This window comes from Mesoplodon densirostris, chromosome 15, assembly GCF_025265405.1.
Source record: "Mesoplodon densirostris isolate mMesDen1 chromosome 15, mMesDen1 primary haplotype, whole genome shotgun sequence".
Lineage (NCBI taxonomy): Eukaryota > Metazoa > Chordata > Mammalia > Artiodactyla > Ziphiidae > Mesoplodon > Mesoplodon densirostris.
In genome coordinates, this window is record NC_082675.1 from 41,036,165 (window position 1) to 41,058,579 (window position 22,415).

Below are 22,415 nucleotides of genomic sequence, written 5' to 3' on the forward strand. Positions count from 1 at the left end.
AAAACGTGACCTTCATGAGAAATGGGGGCTTGTCTGCCACATAATGGGCACTCGGTAATAATTAATGGACGGATTAATATCCTCAAAATGCCGTGTGCAGCATAGATGTAGGCTGGGGCTTCAACATTGCCTATTGCTGCAAAGTGCTCTGGAAGTCTTAATTTTTTGTAACGTAAAAATGTTTTGTCAGATCTATGCCCTGATGATGTTATTTAACGGTTGATTTACAGTGATTCTTGTTGCCTTTTAAACATGTGGAAATGGATGACAATGAAAGCTGCTTGGAGTCTGATCATCGTGACTGTGGTGGTATTTAATGCCCAGCACAAATAAGAACCTGAATGGGTAAAAAAGCAGAGAGTATTTTAAAGGAGTCAGCGTTCCTTTACTTTGGTGAAACGGAGCTGAAGTTACACACAGTCCTCGTCGACTTTGCAACCTGCCTCTGACGGTATGGTTTGGCGAGGACACATCGTGCCTGAGGTATTGCAAGATCCAGAATTACGGAGCAACAGAAAGACTCAGGATCAATGCCAGATTCTCTTTCGGCAGGCGAGTTCCTCAAGAGAAGTACTGCGCTGCATGATATTGTACCAGTGTGGTGTACGTGGTGGCAGAAGTTACTCTTCAAAAAGGTGACTAGAGAGCAACAGATTATGGTGGGGGGGGGAAGAGGGGTGCTATGCGGTGGCAGCAAGATAGAACTGCCGTAAATCTATTTCTCTTTCTTTCCAAGCCAGCTCTTATTTTAGACCGAGAGATTCAAAGCGGAGAGGCTGTTGCCTCGACCGAATCCCGGCAGTTTGGAAACGTCAGTTTCCCGCGCCCCTTTGTATTCTGCCGGAAAAGGCGAAGTACACCACAGTGCTCTGCCGAGTTCCGGCTTTGTTCCCTTTCGGCTCCCCATTGGTTGGGGCCGCCGAGGCCTCGCCTCCTTCCGCGGCGTCTGGAACCTTCAGCGAGAGGGCGGGGCTTTGTGACGCAGGCGTGATGTTCTCCCAGAGATATAAAAGACGCTACCCGGTGCATGGGTTTTTCCAGGAGCCGCCGGCAAGGGGGCTACGAGGAAGCTCTTTAGAGCGTAGCCGGAAAGGAGAAGGTGGGGCGAGTCTGGAGAAAAGGCCCCCGCCCCCCCTTACGGCCCCGCGGCAGTTAGGCCCTCGCAGCGGAGGGGTTAGTGGACGGTTCACGTGTCCGGGAGGGTGGCGGTCCCCGGAGTGGGAGGCCGGCGGGTGCCCACACGGGCCAGTGACGCAACCACTGGCCAACGCGCGTGTGGAGGACTAGGGGGTCCGGGGTCTGGGTCGGCGGGTCCGCCGCCGCCACCGCTGAATTAGTCGGGGTGGAATCTAGACGCCCGCTCTCCCAGGTCTTTCTGCCCCCTCCACCAAGCCAGCCAAACGGCAAAACAAGCAGAGACCCCAGCGTAGGTGTTTAAGAAGTGAGTGGTGGGTGCTGTTGACGTTTTCTGTGGCCCCGAAGCCCCTATTCTCGCATCTTCAGCCAGGGGCACCGTTTTCCTGCTCAGTCGTTACCCCTAGGTTAGTGGGTTTGGTGCGGGGTGTGGGGAATGTAAAATCTGTTAGTGTTTGACAAATGTGTTTCTGTCAAATACACAAGAAGTTTGAGCAGAATTAGTAAGCTGTCATTTGAAACAACCCTCAACGTCTGTACTCGTGACTTTATCCGTTGATGTAGTCGAGGATCGGTGTCACAGCGTGTCTCATCTTGTCGAGGACAGCTCTTTGTAAGGAGCTACGTCATAGGATGCTCCGCATCCTTGGGGCTGGGGCCCTAAACGGCCCCGCACCATTCACAAAGCCTGGGGAAGGGGAGGGGCGCGGCAAATCGAGGATCGCTGCGTGGGCGTTCTCTCCACGGTCGGTAGCACCAACTGCTAACTACAGAATGGGTGTTTTGTTAGCTCCGTCGTGGCTACCGGTGAGCCACAGTCAAATCATGACCCATCTCTCAACTCGCACTGGGGTGCAACGGATGTACTTAAAAATACATATATTTATGTATGTATATATGGACATATATATACACATATATACGTCCATATACACACATACATATAAAATATAAATGAAGTGAATATGTATCACCCATATAATTACCGCCTACGTCCCTTAACATTTAGCATGGGGGCCTGCTACAGGTGCACTACTGGTTTTTTAAAGATGGTTTAATTCAGTAAACTCCTGTTGAATGATACTCTGATACTAAGTTTTCATTAGGCGATTGAATACAGTACCCTTAATTCTCAAAGGTTTTGCTCTGGCGATAGAGATTCATTTTTTCCCGACCTTTAGGAAGATGAAATGTGCTTTTAAAATATTCAGCATTTTGCTATTAGTTGCTTTTTATTAGAGGTTGGCCTTTTGTATAAGTGCTGTAACTAAACTGTGCCCCTTGGCCCCAACAGTATTGAGATATTGTTGAGGACATGGTTCATTATATCACACTATTCTTCTCTTTATGAGGACCCATAGGAGAAATTTCTCCTGGGTCTCAGTGCCCAGAAGAGCTGTGATTCTCCCAAGCAACTGATTTGGTTTTTTATCTCAGGAAACCTGAATCATTTAACCAACCCTTTCCTATTATGTGATGGCTACTTGGTAATTCAGGGTGCTGACGTGGCACTCCACCTCTAGTGTAGGACCTAAGGCTTGTATTGGGAAGCCGCTGCCACAGCCACTGCCTGTGGCTTCATCCTATGTTTCCTACCATACTTTTCCCCTTAACCACTGAACTGAGTTCCTTAAATATTTAATTTTCTTCTTTGTGTATATTTATAAGCCCTCTTAAATAATTTTTTAGAATGAAACAGGACACACATACACTGACACAGTTTAGGGTGGCAACCTCTGCAGCTAAGAGTTACAGGTAAGAGTGTGCAATGCCCTTGGTACCACTTAAAATGCAGAAAGCCAGAAGAAGGGAGAGAGGACCACTATGGCAGAGGTTAAGGGAAGATACGAGAAAAGAGGTGTGGATGGTGGTGGGGGTAGAGTACCACAGGTTACTACTGAGATGAATATTAAACATAAAGTTAAAACGTGTACTTAAGGATAATCAGTGTGTCTGGGGATATATTTAGAAAAGTGAGAAAAATACATTTTCTTGTAGAAATTCTACTTTGTAACTCTTATTTGATGAATGTATAGAAAAGCCAGTTCCCATATGGTTTGGAAGGCTGTTTCTTGGACACCCATAAATGAGCTCGATTTATATTTCTTGACATTTTACTGCACAAAATGTTTACTGAATTTTATAGAAATAGGTTTTGTTTGGTTTTTGTTCTTTGTTTTTAATATCACACTGGAGTTCCTGGCAGGGCTTTTCCCATGGATTTCTTTAATAGTACTAGATTGCGCATCTGAACATAATAAGTTGTTGGTAGCATGGTTTTTTTTTAAACTACCATGAATATTAGCCTATTTTACTAGAATAAATACCTAGAGATTAGAACTAAGGCTAGTGATTTTCATAGGAGATAGATTTGCTCTTAGGAGCTATAGTTAACTTGTAAATTTTTAATAAAAAACTTATATGCTATTTATAAGACTTTGTGTTTCTTCATTATAGTTGAGACTACAGACATCCCGCCAGAATGATTTCTGCAAAGCCCAGACTTGTCGTACCTTATGGCCTCAAGACTCTGCTTGAGGGAGTCAGCAGAGCCATACTCAAAACCAATCCAACAAACATCACCCAGTTTGCAGCAGTTTATTTCAAAGAACTTACTGTGTTTAGAGAAGGTTTGTGATCGCTTTAGATTATATATTTGTTGCTTTGAAAAAGAAAGCATTTTAAATTGGGAGTTTTATGTATCTGATTTCCTGTATTTCTTTAGGAAATAATTCTCTGGATATAAAAGATCTTGTTAAACAATTTCATCAGATTAAAGGTAAGTACAGTAAGTAGTAATAGTTTAATAAAAATCTAGTTATAAATTATTGCATTATTCCTAGCATACATTTAAGCTTAAGAGTGATGCTCACAAATATTGTCTGTTTAAATAATTACACTGATGTTTAAGTAATCACACTGATGCTTTATTTTTATTATTGAATCAGTTTCTTAAAGAATCTGAGAACTGACATTTTGGAGGATTCTAAATTTTAAAATAGGAAACACTCATCTTTTGCAAACCATTTGGTACAGAGAGTCCTAGAAGAGTGTGTGTCAACTATGACCCAAGCCCTGCCTGTCTTTGAACTGAATTTTGTGGTAATACTCAAATTATAATGAGATACATCACTTAGGAACATTGTAGAAACACTCTTCTTGGAAGATTATTTTAGTAGAAAAGGTTAATCACCCTTTTTTTCCCTCCCCATGATGGTTTAAGTTTAAATACAGTCCAGCTTGGAGGACAGGACATTGATTAGGTGTCACTAACCATCTTTTCTGTTCCAAGAGTCTCTTTATGTAGTGAAGAGATAAGTTTTTCATAGAAGGTGGTCTCTGGCCTGTCTCTGTGATGTAAGGCTGTATGTCTGCTTAGAAAAACTTGTTTTACGTGTATATGTGTAAATGTCTATCTTATGTGAACAGAACAGCATGAAACTGAATTGATGGGGGAGCAGTGAAGAAGTCAGAGGGGGAGAAAGGAAAAAGGCGAAGTTTACATGATGAACATTTGGGAAGATCAATATAAGCCAAAGAGGATATATTGGTTAAATCCCAAGGACAGGCACACATATCTAAAAGAATGGTAAGAAAAGCTTTTGGAAGAATTCTGTGGAGAAAATGGTGACTTAAGGTGAATCTGAGAAATAACGAAATAATGCTATATTGGCTGACCAACATTTTGAAGTGACTATAGAAAAAGTAAAGGTAGGATCAGTGAGTTTCGGCCACTTTTATTCTCTGCCACTGATGTTAATAGATAACATAGCCAAGATAGGGAGAAATTAGGGGTAGACCTAGGAAAACGTAAAAATCATGAGGGTTTGGATCTACAGTGAAAGAGACACCCAAAACAGAAAACAGGATTAAGAATAGCAAGAGTCAGCATTTCAAGGGGTAGGAGAGTGAATCGCCGTGGTTTAGGAATATTTTATTGTCTAGTCTGGGTGCTTCCCTGCAGGGTCCTGATGGCATTCTCAGCTTACCAAAGGAAAGAGGTCTGAGATTTGCTTACCACCAGCAGGATATACAGACAAGTGCTGGAACACTGGCCACTCTCCCCCTTCCCATGAGCCTGGTTTTCCAGGCGGTCAAAGTTATTATGGCCTTTGTACTTGTGTCCTTTATACCAGGAGCTACCTTTGAGAGGACTGGCTGTGCAGGCTTGCTGTGTTTGAGAATGGTGATAAAGTCAGTGACTCTTTATCACTGACTCTTTATGATTGTAGGTAACTAAGTGGTAGCCTTTGTGGCTAATCTGTTTATTGAAGAGTATACCCACCATTCAGCCTAGCAAGTGGACTAAACTGACGTGGATTTTGGTCCAGCTAGGGTAACATCTTTGAATCTCAGGGTTCAAAATTAACAGACTGAACTAATGGAGCAGCCATGCTTTCGATGGAGGTTAAGGGGTAGGAGATACTGCTGCCTTTCTCCAGTAACTGTAGATATCAAAGAAATTGACACAGTGTACAGATAATCCTAAAAGTAGACTCCCAGTATGGCTGTAGAAACAGATTGCTCTTTAGACAGTAGAGTAGAAACGAATGTTGCTTGTTCTTCCCCAGAGAGTTGGGGAAGGTAACACGAAGGTATGACCAGAAAATACAGAGTTCAGTGTTACGATCTAGTATCAGTTGGGCTCATTTTGTCTGCCTTTTATCGTCATGCCAAATGGCTTCTTAATGGACTTCTTCATTAGTATATATAGAATGGATAAACAACAAGGTCCTACTGAATGGCACAGGGAACTATATTCAATAACCTGTGTTAAACCATAATGGAAAAGAATATAAAACAAAATAATATATAACTGAATCACTTTGCTGTACAGCAGGAAAAATAAAAAAAGACAGCACCACTTATTAGAATTTGGTGATAGGAGCAAGAGCTAAACTACCATCCCTGATGCATTGGTCCCCACTCATCTCCCAGATATCAGATGTATCCCCAAAGTTATTTCCAGCTGGTTAGTTTGCTGCCTAGCAACATTACTACCAAGCTGCCCGTATGCATGGAAAGTGTGGAGATAAGTATGTCCTTCACATATCATTTATTTTATTCAAACCCTCCATTCTGGGATTTTTCCTAGAAGGAGCCCCATTTTTGGTAGGCCTCATCATAGGACCAATAGTGTTTACCCATCTCCCCACTGCATTCAAAATTTCTTGCAGAGGCAGGTGATGAAGGAGGGAAGAGGAAAAGGACCAGACATGAGAGCAACTTTTCCCACTTCTCTGTCATCTCTCATCTTTTCTCCCACTTTCCAGAGCCTGGCTCTATCCAGGCCTCCGTTGTGGCGTTTCACCCACATGTGCTCATTTCCGAAGCAGCTCATGTAAAACACTTTCTTGGATCCTCCTCTTGTATTTTTCTGTAATTTGATTAAATTCACTGTATGAATCAGTGAAAGCTTTTCTATTTCTCAGTCTTCTCAGGAGAGCTGCTTCACTAATCCACATGAATCGTTGAGGGGGTTTTAGAAACTCAGGCAATATTTTAAGGCAAAACTGTCGTCTCAAGTTCTACCACTTAGTATATCTAGGAAAAGAAGGAGGAAGGGGAATAGAATTTTTTGAGTAACTGTTTTGTCCTAGGCATTTACAATATATTTTGTCAATTAAGAGAACTTTATAAGGTAGGTGACATCACTGCAACTTTACTCAAGAAAAATCTGATGCTTGGGAGTGATTAGATAACCTGTAAGTTTCTAAAATATTAATTGGTAGAGTTGGGATCTAAACTTAGATCTTCCTAGTGCATGAAGATCTTCCTAGTAGTAGGACTCATTAGTAGGGATCACTAGGATCCCTCTAGAAAAACCTTTAAATTTTGAACTTGGAGTGAAATCTCAGTCCTCTTTCCCCACATTGTCTCCCACTTTTCACTTCTTCCTCCTGTCAGGAAGGAGTGTACTAATTCTGATCTTTTCACCACTCCACGAAGAGGGCAGTGGTTTCTCCATGAGAGTGGTAAGTGAGACCTCAACACCACTATCACCTTCCGTCCTCCTAAGCCTAATTGAGTCTAGTTTCTAGTGTTATTCCTGTCTTGGCTTCCAACAGAGGCAGGAAATAGCCACCTCTTTTGAAGAATCAAGAAGGCCTAGCCCACCCAGATCCCCAGCTGAGTTACCTGTTAACTTTTCTAACTGACCCTGGACGTTCCTGGCAATGGCCATACAGTAGTGATTAGAGTCACGAACTGCTGCTCATCACTGAGCCCAGTTTCAATTCTTATGTAGCACCGTAACAGTTATGCATATCATTAAATATTACCTTGAGTTATATATTCATATTAGATAGTCATAATAAATGTTTTCAGTTTCTTATGCCAAATTCTATTTTTATGCCTTATAGAATTCATTACACATACTTGTAGCTATCCACTCTTATTAAAAAAAAAACAAGGAATCTATTTCAGGACTATCCATACTAAATTCTATAAGGCTCTGGTGTACTCTGTACTTTCCTGGGCATTTTTTTCAAGTAAGGCTATACTGATTCCCTAAACAGGGATGAGTATTGTATCAGAAGGACCCTCTTATTTCTGCAAGTCTTGTGTTTGCCTTGGCAGGGTGGTAATTTGTACCAAGGTTAAGAATTTTCATTTTTTTTTTGACTTAAAAAAAAGTTGCAGTGATTATCTGGCAATATTGTTGGGAGTGGGGCTTAGGTCCTTCATGCTTTAATTATGTGGTAAGATTAATCACTTGGGGGAGTTGTCCATACTAAAGATCGCAAATAAATCACTGAGCAAATGGTATAGTCAAGAATTGGGGTCAGATTGTCAGACTAGGGACAGAAACACAGGGTCAGGATTAAGAGAGGAGGGGGCCGGGGAAGAAGCAGATAAGTAAAACCAGGAAAGCTAGGATGGTAAACCAGGCTGCCAAGGTGAGGTCAGGAGCCACAAGGAGATGTCAGTTACATGAAGGAAGGACACCTTCCTTCCTTAAGTATCTGACTCTGCTATCCAGAAACTCTGATAGCTCCATATCGTTCCAGACTCTTCAGTGTTGTAGGGGTACTTCTAAAAAATATTAAATTAGTATACTCCGATAACCTCTGTTTTTTCCTGTTTGCTCTGCTGATCTCTACCCACTGAAGCATTAATTTACTGGAGGGAAAAGGTAAATATAGTCTGGAGCAAGAAAGTCATTACTCAGTATTGAGTTTCCAAAGTTCATAATAAAAAAGCTAACGCTTTGGAGTTTTGCAGGAGACTGTTTTTTCTTGGAATTTCCGAAGCTGAGTTTTGATTTAAGACTTAACATGACCAGAATCAAGTTTTTACTTTATATAAGCCATAGAGGAGGGAGGAAAAAAGATAAGATATAAGGCCATTTCCTGCTACACAGGAAAGGGAAATGGAAAGTCCTTCTTTTTTTTTTTTTTTTTTTTTTTGCGGTATGCGGGCCTCTCACTGCTGTGGCCTCTCCCGTTGCGGAGCACAGGCTCCGGACGCGCAGGCTCAGCGGCCATGGCTCACAGGCCCAGCCGCTCCGCGGCATGTGGGATCTTCCCGGACCAGGGCACGAACCCGTGTCCCCTGCATCGGCAGGCGGACTCTCAACCACTGCGCCACCAGGGAAGCCCTGGAAAGTCCTTCTTGACGACGGGATTGTGGTGCTGGGGTGTGGGTAGTGCATGAAAAGTGCTAGCTGACTTTAAAACTGGTGATAAGGAAGGTAGATGGAATTTCTGATCAGAATTCCCTAAGACTCAAGCAGGTGGCTTGTTCTCTGCATTCCTGGGTGCTGTCTAGAAGAATGCATGCTTCTCAGAAGCTGAGTGGTTAGCATGGTACTGCCTTTAGCACATCACTGCTACATTCAGCTCCTGCACTATAACTGTCATGATCAGACATTCAGTAAATATTGGTTGAATAAAATAATTGCATTTGAAGCAATGGATTAGAAATAATGGAGTCTTTCTCAGATGAGACTGAGATAATATTTCTTGTGTCCTATGGCCCGTGTGTGGCTTTTAGTGGATCCAGATGTGTTTAGATTGTCCCAGAGTGCTGACTAGCAAGTAATTCAGATGGGAAAAAGTGAAGTGACTCAACCCACTAACAGAGAGCTAAGTGCAAAATGTTGAAGCTGGGAATAAAATAAAAGCTGTCAGCTAGGCCTTAATTGCTGAAGGACCAAATTAGGAAGGGAATCTCTGTCCTTCAGTGAAATAAGCACACAGGCCACACCTTCCACAAAGTAGAAACTTGAGTAGTAAATACAGTGAAGTCAGAGACCAGCACCCAGAACCCAGGCAGTATGAGTTATGCCTCTACCAGAGGTAATTGAGAGCCAGCAGAGAAAGACAACATGTGGATCAGAGCCAGAGCTCACCGCAGTACTCAGATTCCCTCTTCAGAAGTGGGGAGAACCTTTGAAAAAAAGCAGTACCCAAAAAGACTGAATAATAAACCCAAAGCGACTTTTAAACTGGAAGGGACAAAATATTTTTAACTAAGATCAAATAAATTTTGCCTTTGGAAAGTAAGCATTTTAATGCAATTTGAGATCAGCTAGAGAAAGTAAAGTAATGCTTTCTGGCATGTCTAAGTTATAGTAGGTAAATTTTGATCCCTTTATAAAACCATGGCATGCAAAGCTTTCTATGAGCTGAATCTATCCTACCTTTGCAATTATCTCTCATTTCATATCTTCACAGACCTTATGCACCAGACTGACAACTTGTCATTTTTTGAAAAAGTAATTTTGATTTTGATCATTTGATTTTGGCTTATGCTAACTCCCTCCAGGAGTTCCTTTCCCTCCCATTTCTTTCAAATCCTATATATCCTTAAAGTCCAATTCAGTATTTCATTTAACAAATATTTAAATTCCTATCCATTGCCAGATACTGTGCTAGGAGAAATTGAGAGGTTTCAGTTTCAGCTATGATGAAGTAGCTAATATTGGATTTACCTTCCTATCATAAATACCTATAAAAGCTGAAGAAATTATATAAAACAAAGTCTGGATTCTTGGGAAATGGGGTTCACAGAAATTGAGCCCCATATTCACCCCAGTGTCATTTTTCAAATCCATGGGCAGGAAAACAGAGGCCAAGCAGAGATTGGAAGTCTCTCCAGGAAGAGAGAACAGAGAAACAGAGTTTGGAGCTACTAATGTGGCTGGGATTTGGGTGACAAAGCACCAGAGAGGAGGCATTTGCAGAGACGGATTCCACAAAAGTCTGCAAAAATATTTCCTTTTTTTGGCGGGGCCAGTTCCTAAGCTGCTCATGTGTGGACTGTAAGGCTTGTGAAGGCTTAGCAGAGAAGAGCTGTTGGAAGACTGAAAGCTAGTTAGGGATTTCAGAAGTGGTACAGTGTTGGGGGAGGCTTTGGAGTTTGGGCCCAGCCAAAATGAAGAGACTTTTCTGAAACCCTGGCAATCCAGTTGAGACCCAAGGAAGGTCACACCCTAGGAATAAAGACAATGTGCTAGGAGTAAGAACAAAGCTGAAATATGTCTATTTTAACAAAATTTAAAATGGAAGTATCAGGAGGATCAGATTTGCCATTATTAGAGTAAGACCAACACCATTTAGAAGAAAACAATATAGTCAGAGTCTCTACAATGTGTCATTTACAATTTCCAGCATACAATTAAAAATTACCGTTCATTCAAAGAAGTGGGAGGAAGTGACTAATAATTAAGAACTAAAACATAAAACACTCTCTAGAAGCAGACCCAAAGAAGATCCAAATATTAGAATTACTATATAAGGGCTACATAAGATGGCGAACTTCAACAGAGTAAGAATCTTAAAATAAGAAATAAATGGTTATTTCACAATTGCAAACTAAATTTTTATTAGATGGCTTTACTAGCAGAAGACAATTAGAAACTAGAAAACCACGGCAATAGAAAATATCCAAATTGAAGTAAGAAGAAAAACAATAAGACAGAATGTAAGACACATTTGTGAGACATGATCAAAGGATCTAATATGTGATTGGAGTCAGACGAGGAGAAAAGAGAGTAGATGGAAAAATATTATTTGACTGAAAGACATCAACCTACAGATTGAAAAAGTTTGGCAAACCCACAGCAGTATAAAAATAAATCCACGCTTCAGTATATCACGGTCAAACTGCTGAAAAAGACAAAGACATGAAAACAGGGCAAAAAGGCACATTACTTTCTGGGGAATAATCAGACAAATAGCAGATTTCTTAACAAACTACAGAAGCCAAAAGACAATGGAATGACACCTCTACAGTGCTGAAAGCAAAAAGCTGCCAACCTATAATGAATATATATCCAGTGAATATATCCTTTAAAAATGAAAGCAAAATAAAGACATTCTCAGGCAGACAAAAGCTGAGAGAATCCACTGCCATCAGACCTGCTCTACAAGAAATACTTCTAAATAAGTTTATAGGCAAACAAGAAATAAGGGAACTTCCTAAATCTGATAACGTGTATGCATAAAAACTTACAGCTAACGTTATACTAAATGGTGAATTTTGAGTACTCTCCCATCAAGATTAGAACCAGAATAGATATGTCTGACATCACCATTTCTATTCAACACTGAGCTGTAGGTTCTAGTCAGTGCAATAAGGTGGGGGGGGGGGAAGGTATACATATTGGAAAGGAAGAAGTAAAAGTACTTTATTCACAGATGACGTGATATAGAAAATCCAAACGGATCACCTTGATAAATCTTAAGATAACATATTTAAATACCCAATGAGAAAATGGATATTACATAATTCGTAGAATAAAAACAGACATGGTATCTAAAAAGCAGCATATACCACAATCCCCCTCTTTCACGTTGCTTTACAACTTTTTTTTTTTTTTTTTGCGTTACGCAGGCCTCTCACTGTTGTGGCCTCTCCCATTGTGGAGCACTGCCTCCGGACACGCAGGCTCAGCGGCCATGGCTCTTGGGCCCAGCCACTCTGCGGCATGTGGGATCCTCCCGGACCGGGGCATGAACCTGTGTCCCCTGCATCGGCAGGCGGCCCTAAACCACTGCGCCACCAGAGAAGCCCTTTTTTTAAAAAAAAGATTTAATTATTTATTTATTTTTGGCTGTGCTGGGTCTTCATTGCTGTGCGTGGGCTTTCTCTAGTTGCGGTAAGCAGGGGCTATTCTTCGCTGCAGTGCACAGGCTTCTCCTTGTGGTGGCTTCTCTTGTTGTGGAGCACGGGCTCTAGGCACACGGGTTTCAGTAGTTGTGGCTTGCAGGCTCTAGAGCACAGGCTCAGTAGTTGTGGCACACGGGCTTATCTGTTCCGCGGCGTGTGGGATCTTCCCGGATGACGGATCGAACCTGTGTCCCCTGCACTGGCAGGTGGAGTCTTATCCACTGCGCCACCAAGGAAGTCCCTGCTTTACAACTGCTAACTTATGCCTCATGTTAGTTAGGAAAGTACTCAGCTGCAAGTAACAGAAAACCAATTAGCAGTGAAAAACAAGATATCTGGAAGTGCTGTTCATCCTGCTGCTATTATAATAATAAAGCATCAATTATCTAGGTTCTCTGCTTTATCATTCTTAGCATATTTTGTTTGTAGCCTCATGCCACTGCTCTAGGCATTATATCCATGTATAAGTCAGGAAGGAGGAGGAAGTGGCGGCATCAATGAGACTTTTTTCTTTCATTAAAAAAGTAAAATCTAAGAAGTCTGGCAGACTTCCCATTTCTGTCCCATTGGCCAAGGGAGACTGAGAAATTTTCTGATAAGGGAAATCAGAACGCACAGGGCTGGTTTACACCTGTACTCTGCAGGGGCTCTTTGGCATCTTGGATGGGGCAGTTGTGTGGGGCCCCCTTCGCACCTGCTCCTTCTCATTTAAGCTTAACAAAAATTACCTAAAAGCCACTGTATCCAATACATATTTCAGTCACTGCACTGATCACATTGTCATCTGTTTATGTGCCTCTAACCTTAATCAGACTGTACTATTTAGGAGATCTTACTCATTCTTGATTCCCCAGTGTCTATCACATAATAGGAATTAAGGATTGGTGACTAAAGAATGAATATAAGGAAGAGAAGAGAGGAAGGAGAGAAAAGAAACAGACCAACTACTTTATAGTCTCTGGTGTTCATCATTCCAGTCAGTTCAACACACAATAGTTGGAATCTTCTTCTCTTTTAAACTTTTAAAACTATATGTGCCTTTCTTCAAATTCTTGAGTCCAAGCACTCCTGTGAGTTCCCCTCCTGCAGTCCTCTCCTCTCCCCTCTCCTATTAATCACTTCTCTCATCTCCTGTTATGTCCTGCTTCACATTCTCCTCTTGTCTGGGACAGCTTTCAGATTTCCCTTCAGTGCCAGAACATGCCTTTTTCCTTATTCTTCCCTGATCATGCCCCAAGCACCCCAAGTCTCCACATGAGTTCTGCCTATTCCAAGAAATACTGTATGCTTGGAATGTATCTATCTGATTGGTTTCATGGAAAATCAGGATTCTACAGTGAGTTTTAATCAGTCACTTTATTAAACTTAGACATGTTTTAGAGGAAGAAGTGCCTTCAGTGATGTATGTAATTCTGAGAGTTCATGCAGTTTTTTGTTTTTGTTTTTTGCAGTTCAAGTAAAACCAGATTACTGACGTCATACTGAGTTCATCTTCATGAGGTTGACATGTAAGATCAACCTATAGCAAACCTAGTTTACAACTTTAAGAAATAGTTTTCTACACAAACATAATCTCAGTGTTACAAGTCAGCAATCTTTGGAACTGTTAAACAGACCTTAAAACATTAGAGAAAAGCTCTTTACCTTTTGTAATAATAGATATCAACAGGAATGCAATATAATTATGTATATGTGATAACTTGTTTGTGTATGTTTGCGAACATTCTGTCATGTATTCTAAACAAAGCCAAATGGTTCATCATCTAGTGCTTTACATTTTCAAAAACAATGTTAAAGCTTAAGGTATTTGATCTCAATTTAATGTTTCAGTGATGAAATATATCTATTAAAGATAGTATGATATATATGTATGTGTTTATGTATATATACAAATACATATATTATAAATGGGAAAAAACACCCTGCATCTTATCACCCAGATTATGAAATTGCCAATTTAATTTTAATCAAAGCTGATTTAAAGATGTGAGGCTTATAAATTTTAATTTGATATCACATTTCAAAACTTTTTAAACTAGGTGTTGATTTATTCTTTCCCCATTTATATGTGATTTACAGTTTATAGAACACTTTAAGGTGAATAACTCCATTTAATCTCTACAAAACCTCAGTGAGGTCAGAATTTAAATCCCCATTTTGCACACCAGGAGGTTGAAGCTCAGAACCGTTGACTTGGCCATGCATTTATTCAATCACAGGGCTAAACCCAGATCTTCTCATACACCTTTTTACTATGAAAAAGTTGTGGGGAAGGAAGCAATATCATAAATTCTTTGATGAGTTGTTATGATTCATTATTATATAATGCTTTACCTTTCCAGAATGGTTGTTATTTAATAGGGGACTTCTAAAGGCAAAAATATTAAACCTAAAGATTAAGCTCCTAGATACGATTTCAGGTAAGACAAGCCTGTGAGATACTTTGAAAAGGGCAAGTGGCCCTTTCCACAGAAGCTGAATTCCTATCGTGTAAGTGATGTATCAGATGAGTCCCATGCAGGCAATCTAGGGATTGCAGTGATCTAGTCCCTAAATTGGTTAGGTTCTTGAACACTCTCAGGGGAAATAAATCATTACTTGGGGAATTTAGGTCCTTGTGGGGGAAAAGAGTGTTGTAGAGGCCTTGAATTGGTGTGTAGGTGTCTAGGTGAGTCTAATGAGAAGTTGGACTTGGGCTTCGTGCTGGCTCTCCTACCTTCACTGTTCCACGGGCCTCAAATTCCTTTAGCCGTGGGCTGCCTGACCTTGCCCTTGGCCTTCCCTGACAGCCGGCCCCACTGAGGGCATCTCTCCCCACACTGTTGCCCCTCCCTCCAGGGGCAGCTGCTGTTTCTCGTTGCTGGTCCTGGACTCTCGGGGCAGGGATTCTCTGACCTAGGTGGTCTTTGCACCAGGCATTGAGGATGGGGCTTTCTCAGTGTTCCTGTCAGTTGTCCGTGGCAATCTCTGCCTCGTATCTGTGAGCTAGTGTTCCTGCCTCTGCCCCAGTGGTAGGAAGGAGCCCTCTGTTTGCTGTTGATATAGGAGTCCTCTCTGGCCTTCTACCCTGCTTCCATCTTTCACAAAAGCGCCTGTGAGTGTGAACAGACATCTTAGCCCACATTTGGCTTTCATCAGTTCATTAAGATTTTAGCTGATAACTTACCAGCTGGTATGGTGGTGACGTTTCTAGGCTCTGCCACAGATGAGAGTTCTGTGGCCCTTCTCTCCTTGGAAGGGCTGGTTACTCTTTGGAAATCAGATTACTTGACTGCCTTGTGACTCTGCTCTCTGATGGGCTCAGAGTTATCATTTTGAGATTTATCTGGCTTTTCCTCATTGTGATGGGCATGACAGTTTGTGCAGCTTTATCTTAAGCGTAAGGCCAGGTTTATTTAAACAAAATTTCCCTTATCCCTCCAGCCAGAGGATATCTTTTCCTCCTCTGAGCTTCCATAGGTCTTAATTGGGACCCTTGTTAAGTACATACACTTTTAACCTGTAATATCTGTATATCTTATTTCCCCTAAGCTTTATGAGGTCTTGTCCTAATAATTTTTCCATCCTCAACAGTGCTTAGCGTACAGTATTTTACACACAGCACAAGCACTCAGTCAAGTGTCTTAGTGGGTAAAGGGCTTTGACTGGAAATAGGTGGGGAGTCCTGAGGAGGTGGCTGGTTGGAAAATGAGGTCATTGTTCTAGAAGCAGAGGGAGGTAAGAGTAGATGTGGCTTTTCTGTCTTTTTGAAACTTCTTAGCATGTGAGCGTTTGTGTGGTATCCATGTCCAGAATTAGACACGATTCGAGTTTACAAAAAATCAGCCGCTAATGTGGGAGGAGACCCTGGAGGACACTGTTCTTTGGAAAAGCAGTTGGACGCATGAAGACATGTTTCCAAAGTTTTGACTTGAAGCAAATACGTTCTTGTAAGGCAAATTCTCCTTTTCCTGCAGATTTCATGATATTAGGGAAATGCTTCCCCAAAGAGAGAATAGAATCCTCAGTAAAGTAAGCAGATGTGAAAACGTCTGATGAGGTTAGACAGACATGTGAGTGACAAGCAGAACGCTGAGTCCGGAAGATGATGTTACAGCAGTTTTCTAGCTCTAGGGGTTTCTGTGTGTCATCAGTTGTCTTGGCCTTCTAAGCCATGGTTATCTTCCTCCTGCCTGAGGATTCACTGAGCCCTACTTCTGAAGCCAGAGCTGTCTTCTGCTGCATTATCACACCTCACCAGCAGGTGCTACCATTTTTAGAATAGAAAACATGACGTTTCCTAATGTAAAAATATTCTATAGTCCCCTAGTTTTCCAATTCATTAAGTTGAACTTTATATACCAATTTTCTTAAACTGAAGAATGCCTTTAATCATATGACAGCATTTGTTTCATTGCTAAGTTATGAAGTGTTTTTTTCTTTCCCTAGTTTTGTGTGGAAGTTTGGATCAGGAGCTTTTTCCATGGATGTTTTCAGCTTATTTTTAGGCAGTTATGATCTTTCCCCTGATGCTGACCAGCTGAAGGTGGTATCTGAGTGTTAGAGTCACTTATTTCTAAGGAACTGAACTGAGTTGTCTTTTGAGTGGATAAGGACAGGAAGGTTTTGTTACCCACAATGAAGTTACAGATGTTGGAAACTAAAGCAAAACTCTTTTGTACTTGCGTATATATTGACATTTGAACGCTCAACCTATGCTTTCTTCATAATTCCTTTTTTGGGGAATATGTACTTATTATTAACCCATCTGACTCTCATTTTTTAGTGGAGAAGTGGTCAGAAGAAACAGCACAAGAGAAGAAACCAGTATGTGTGAAAGAGCCAGAAAGAACATCTACAGTTTCCCAAGAACCTAAACGGATGGAAAAATCTACGGACACAGAGGAGGACAACATAACTGCACCGCAGTTTAGCAACAAAACCACGCAGTTCCCGTCAGTTCATGTTGAGCTGCTCTCAGAGCCTGAGGACGCCCCTGAAGTGGCTCGTGCTCCTTCGAAACCGACCGCCCCTGAGAATGCCACCCCGCCCTCATCGCCGTCGCCAGCAGCTGTCTCATCCGAGCTGGCCTATGTCCCTGCTGACCCAGCTCAGTTTGCTGCGCAGATGTTAGGTAATGTTTCCTCGGTTCATTCGGATCACTCTGAAGTTTTAATAGTGGACGTGGCAACAAGTATGCCCGTTTTTCCCGAGGAGATGCTGAGCTCAGAGGCTGCTGAAGAGGGTGTGGTGGCCACTCCTGTGCCTTCTGGGGAGATGGCAGCAGTGCAGGTTCTGAGCGGGACACCTGTCCACGGAGATTTGGGTTCTAAACCTACAGACCGTAGGGCTGAACCACCGATGGCGTCCTCATTCCCCTTGCAGGATGAACAAGAACCTCCTGCTTACGATCAAGCTCCTCAGGTCCCTTTGCAGGCTGCTACTGAGGTGACATCCACCACGCACACAGCAGCTATCTATAAAGATGAGCCTGTGATCGAAGGAGTTACTAATGTTGAGCAAATACTGGAGCAAACAGCTACCCCCTTTTCTGATCATGTTGCTCGTCTTAAAGGAAATGAGCAGTCACTACCCCTTAGTCCCATACTTGTAGTAGGCAAGACAGCCTCAGACGTGTCTGAAAAATCTGTGGGTTCTGCAAACTTTGTGCAGTTGGAGAGTGCAAAATATGACTCCTCAGTACATGTGGAGGCAGACGGCTCTGCCACGACAGTGAGCTCTGAAAAATCTGTGCACCTTGAAGTGGACATTTTTGCGCTGGCCCCTGGCAGTGCTGGGCAGCAGGACTCAGGGGAAAACCGTGCGTCCCAGGAGACGGAGGCCAAACCCGCGCTCTCAGGGGAAGCTGCACAAGTAGTGCGCTCAGGTGCGTCCGTAAGATCATCTAGGGGCCCCCAACCTCCTGTTCCATAAGGTCTTGATGAACCAGAAATCTAACCAGAATGGGAAGCAGCACCTAAACAAGGTTTGACGGAGCCAGGTAAGATAATTACTTACAAAATTAAAAATGATGCTTCCAGTGACATCTATATTGGTGTCCAACTAGGTAGGCTCCCTGCAGATTGGTCAAAAAGCTTTATTTTTAGTAGTATTTAAAATGCCAAACCTGTTTAAAGACTTTGTTGTATTTGAGATTTTACTCTTACGAGATGAGTGATTTTAAAGCAACATCACCACTGCTTGGCCTCAAAGTTCAGTCATCTAGCACTTTCGTGTTGTTTTGGACATATTGTGTGGTGAAAAACGGTAGAGCCCGTTGTCAGCTGTAAAACACGTTCATGTGATCTGGATACTCCTACTGCAAAACCATAACTAGGGGGTGTTGGTTTGAAATCTCTCACCTGTAAAAGTAAAATCAAATGACAACAAAGTATTTACACAGGCGATGGCATTAAAAACGTGAAAGAAATGGTGGTGTGTTTGACTGCTTTTGCGCCGAGGCGGGAGAACTCTGCAACCTGGTCTGGGGGCTGGTCAAGCCCTGACGTCCCGCCTGGGAGCTTCCCGCTGCTGAGGGAGCGGCTTCATAGCTGGATGGAGAGAGGAAAGGTCAAGCTGAAGTCCTCCCAGGGGAGCGGGGAGGTGGCAGAAGCAGCAAGGATGGACGCGGCGAAGCTGGCCGGCTTCCATCGGTGCCCCGAGAGGCGCCCCAGTCAAGCTGCTTTCTTGGCTGCTGAACTATCACTACCGCTTTCCTGTGACACAGACACGGTTTGACCTCCCATCTCGATCTAATTATGGCATTTGGTCTACTCACCCTCCCAATCCATCTAGGCAAGTGCAGCGGCCCTTATCCGTTTAGGGAGGTGGGACGTGCAGGAACCAACCCCGCCATTCCTTTTGCAGAAATTCTCTCCCCCTTGACTCTTACCAGAGCCAGGATGATAAAAAAGTGTTACCACAGCAGGTGTTTAGAGATCATATTCTGTCTGGCAGTGTGACAGGGATTCTGCACAGCTGAAAAGGCAGAGGGCAGAGTTGGAACGTAGTCTGTGGGGCTGGCATTACACTTGTGGCCTAAGCAGCACTTCCATCCTAAGTTACTGTTCTCAAGTGCTTCACTATTTCCAAAGCACTAAGGGTATTTCACAAAAACCTGAAGACTTGGCTTGTGCATATTTTTAATTAGCTTCCAGAACCATCAGTTGAAAGCATCTGAAGCTATTGAAAACACAGCTTAATTGTGTGCATAGTGTTATTTTCTTTTCTGGGGAAGAAAACAAAGCTGCACTAGGGATGTGTGCCGTGTTCAGAGGGTGACTCAGCACAGTTGGGCCAAGTGCAGGTCCTCCATCAGGAACCTTTGCTCCTCCGTCCCAGCTTCTGGGATTCGTTCTCCAAGACGGCACTGTCTTCAATTAGCCAAGTCTAACTTGACATGGTAGATGCCTTGGTGTTAAGTAGATGGACGGCCCTCCGAGAACTATTTTTACTTAAAGATCCACTGTGCGACCAACCAGCCTTCTACTGCCACCCAGGACCTATGATTTCAAGCCTTGCCTAAGAGGGAGCAGTGCTCTCAGGTTCCGAGTCCTAGAATATGTGACGTTTTGTGTGTAGTGACAAACTGATGGGAGACGATGCCGCCTGCGAAGGGCCAGAGGTCCTTGATTATGTGATCAAAAGATGATGACACGTAGTGCTGACTTCTTCCGTAGCGAGAACAATCACTAATGCTTTTTTCAATGGCTTAACACACTCTTCAGTTGATTTTTTTGGTAGAGCCAGGATTGTTGATTCTCCATTTCCTCTGAGGACGCTGTAGAAGCCATGTCTAAAGTTAAGTTCCTGGAAACAGCAACTTAGAATGAGATTGCTTCTCAGCCACAACCCTAGTGTCCGTGCCACTGGCTATCACAATACTACTGTTCTCGTTTTTTTGACTGTAGAGAATCTCTTTTCTTTCACATTACCAAACACAATTTATTTAGCCCTCTCTATAGCATGCTTTATGGCACATATTACTACAGCTGTTTGTTTATATGTAAAAAAAAAAAATTATGAAGACATTTCTGTGCATAGCGCCTGATACAGAGACCAAATCTTTAACACCTGCAAATTTTTTTTTTATAGCAATAGCAGCAAGCGAAGCAGGACAACCACCACCATATTCTAACATGTGGACCCTTTATTGTCTAACTGATATGAGTCAACAAAGTCGCCCATCACCACCACCTGCACCTGGGCCTTTCCCCCAAGCAACCCTCTATTTACCTAATTCTAAGGATCCACAGTTTCTGCAGCATCCACCAAAAGTTACTTCTCCAACTTACGTGATGATGGATGACAGCAAGAAGACCAGTGCCCCGCCTTTTATTTTAGTGGGCTCAAATGTTCAGGAAGCACAGGATTGGAAGCCTGTTCCTGGACACGCTGTTTCCCAGTCAGATGCTTTGAAGAGATACGCTGCAGTGCAAGTACCCATTGTTGTTCCTACAGATCAGAAATACCAGAAACACACCCCCAATCCTCAGAATGCTAATCCTCCTACAAATGGACAAGATGTCCCCAGACCACAAAGTCCAGTTTTTCTTTCTGTTGCTTTCCCAGTAGAAGATGTAGCCAAAAAAGGTTCAGGAGTTGGTGACAAACGTACTCCCTGTGGAAGTTACAGTATTGTTGGAGAAATAACTGTGACTACTGCCAATGTTCGCAGAGCAGAAACTTAAAACTGGCAGGTAAATTCTCTTCCCATGATATGTGGGCCTGAACACACTTGAGTTTTCAAGCAGGCTGATCTGTTGACCTAGAGACTGAGGTATTCTAAGACACTGAATTGAGACACGCAGTGAGCTGGGGGTGCGCCCGGATCCGACGTGGTGATTGCCCCCACCTCCCTTACCACGTTACTACTCAGCGCACGGCAGGCGCACTGTGCTGCAGTGACGCACACCAAGCGTCCGGTGCCTAAAACACATACCAAGCAACCAACTCAGCTAACTGAAAACCTGGCGCTGTGTTTAGCCCTGTAGAAGATGCCAAAGGGATGGATTAACATAAAGACAAGACATAGTCTCGTGGGAATTTTATAGTCTAGTTGGCAGGTTTAAGGGGCGGGGAGGACAAGGTGAGAGATTATATATGGAGCACCCAGTCAATGCGGTAAGTCTGCTCCCTTGCACAGTGAATACTTACAGCAGAATGGATAGGTTGGAAACACATTCATGAGCTAAAGGGACAAGTGGTGTTAACCATAGATAAGATCGTTTTTATCACTCACAAATCATTAAAAAATTTTTATTCAACCAGTACTTACTACCATATACAGCACTAGCCTCTCCTCCCCAACGTGTGTACGTACAGCAGAGCAAGCAAAACATGCAGCCACACCTTAGAAAAGTAAATGATATGTGAAGTTTTAGGAAGAAAACCAGTAGGTACTGATCCAGGCCCTCTATTAGATGGGGGTTCAGGCACAGATGTAAACTGACGTCTGCATAAGAGAAGGAGCCCACAGACAGAGGCCAAGGGCAGGAAAGAGCATGGGGCTTAAGACTCTGCAAGTTGGCCACAAGGAGACAGGCTGGGAGGAGCCGGGGAGAGCACATACAGTGAAATTAGATGTGAAGAGGGGACCACGTAACTCAGGCCCCTGCCTCCCTAACGAGGAGACTGGGACTGAACGTTCAGTGGAGGAGCCAGAGACGGCAGCTGTACGTTTGACAGACAAAAGCTAGATTTCAGTTTTAGGCAGGTTCAAGTAAGTACCACAGTTAGTTACCATCTTAAGGAGACTTTTCAAAATATCTTAGGACTATGAGTATTTACCTACTCCTACCCTTTAGACTTTCAGTGGAACTGTCAAAATGGCCGTTTTTGGCATGAGGTGCTGGGATATTTTAGTGCACAGATAACATAGTTAAGAGCTTAGCAGAAGAGCAGGAGGACAGAACTTGCATTTCTGATCATCCACTCATTTTACATGTTCAGCTTTATGCTTAAACAAGTCACTATTTACATTATTCCTAACAGGTGCCGAAGATGACACTGTTTGAGTTGACCTTCACGGTGGAGTCTGCCACCAAGCGTAATACATCAATAAACTTCATGCAAGCAAAACCTCGTCGCCTTGCTTATTTATAATTTAGGCGGTGTACAAACATCTGAACACAACAGGTCTTAAATATTTTCAGACTTGTGATGACACAATAGCATTTTCCAACTCA

The 22,415-nt window shown here is 42.7% G+C and overlaps 2 protein-coding genes across 10 annotated transcripts in view; one reads left to right on the forward strand and one right to left on the reverse strand.

The window, feature by feature from the left end:
* OSBPL1A (oxysterol binding protein like 1A) overlaps positions 1-22,415 on the reverse strand; it is a 247,180-nt gene that overhangs the window by 4,948 nt on the left and 219,817 nt on the right. The window lies entirely within an intron of this gene.
* Positions 492-22,278, forward strand: CABYR (calcium binding tyrosine phosphorylation regulated). Of its 9 annotated transcripts, XM_060119263.1 has the most exons (6): positions 1,015-1,173; positions 3,592-3,764; positions 3,860-3,913; positions 17,015-18,115; positions 20,323-20,927; positions 22,222-22,278. In XM_060119263.1, exons 2-5 carry the CDS (start codon positions 3,617-3,619, stop codon positions 20,916-20,918), a joined length of 1,899 nt encoding a protein of 632 aa, XP_059975246.1. In that variant the 5' UTR covers positions 1,015-1,173; positions 3,592-3,616; the 3' UTR covers positions 20,919-20,927; positions 22,222-22,278. The 9 variants fall into 9 exon arrangements, 7 of the variants coding, with proteins under 7 accessions (XP_059975244.1, XP_059975246.1, XP_059975242.1 ...); XM_060119261.1 differs by lacking the exon at positions 1,015-1,173 and adding an exon at positions 492-635 and having other exon boundaries at positions 20,323-22,229; XR_009534544.1 differs by lacking the exon at positions 22,222-22,278 and having other exon boundaries at positions 17,015-18,229; positions 20,323-20,373.

Bases quoted from the DNA above. Each gene is read 5' to 3' on its own strand.
- CABYR (XM_060119261.1), top strand. From the start codon at position 3,617: ATGATTTCTGCAAAGCCCAGACTTGTCGTACCTTATGGCCTCAAGACT. The intron at 3,914-17,014 runs GTAAGTACAGTA...CTCATTTTTTAG, and splicing joins ACAATTTCATCAGATTAAAG to TGGAGAAGTGGTCAGAAGAA. The intron at 18,116-20,322 runs GTGCGTCCGTAA...TTTTTTTTATAG, and splicing joins TGCACAAGTAGTGCGCTCAG to CAATAGCAGCAAGCGAAGCA.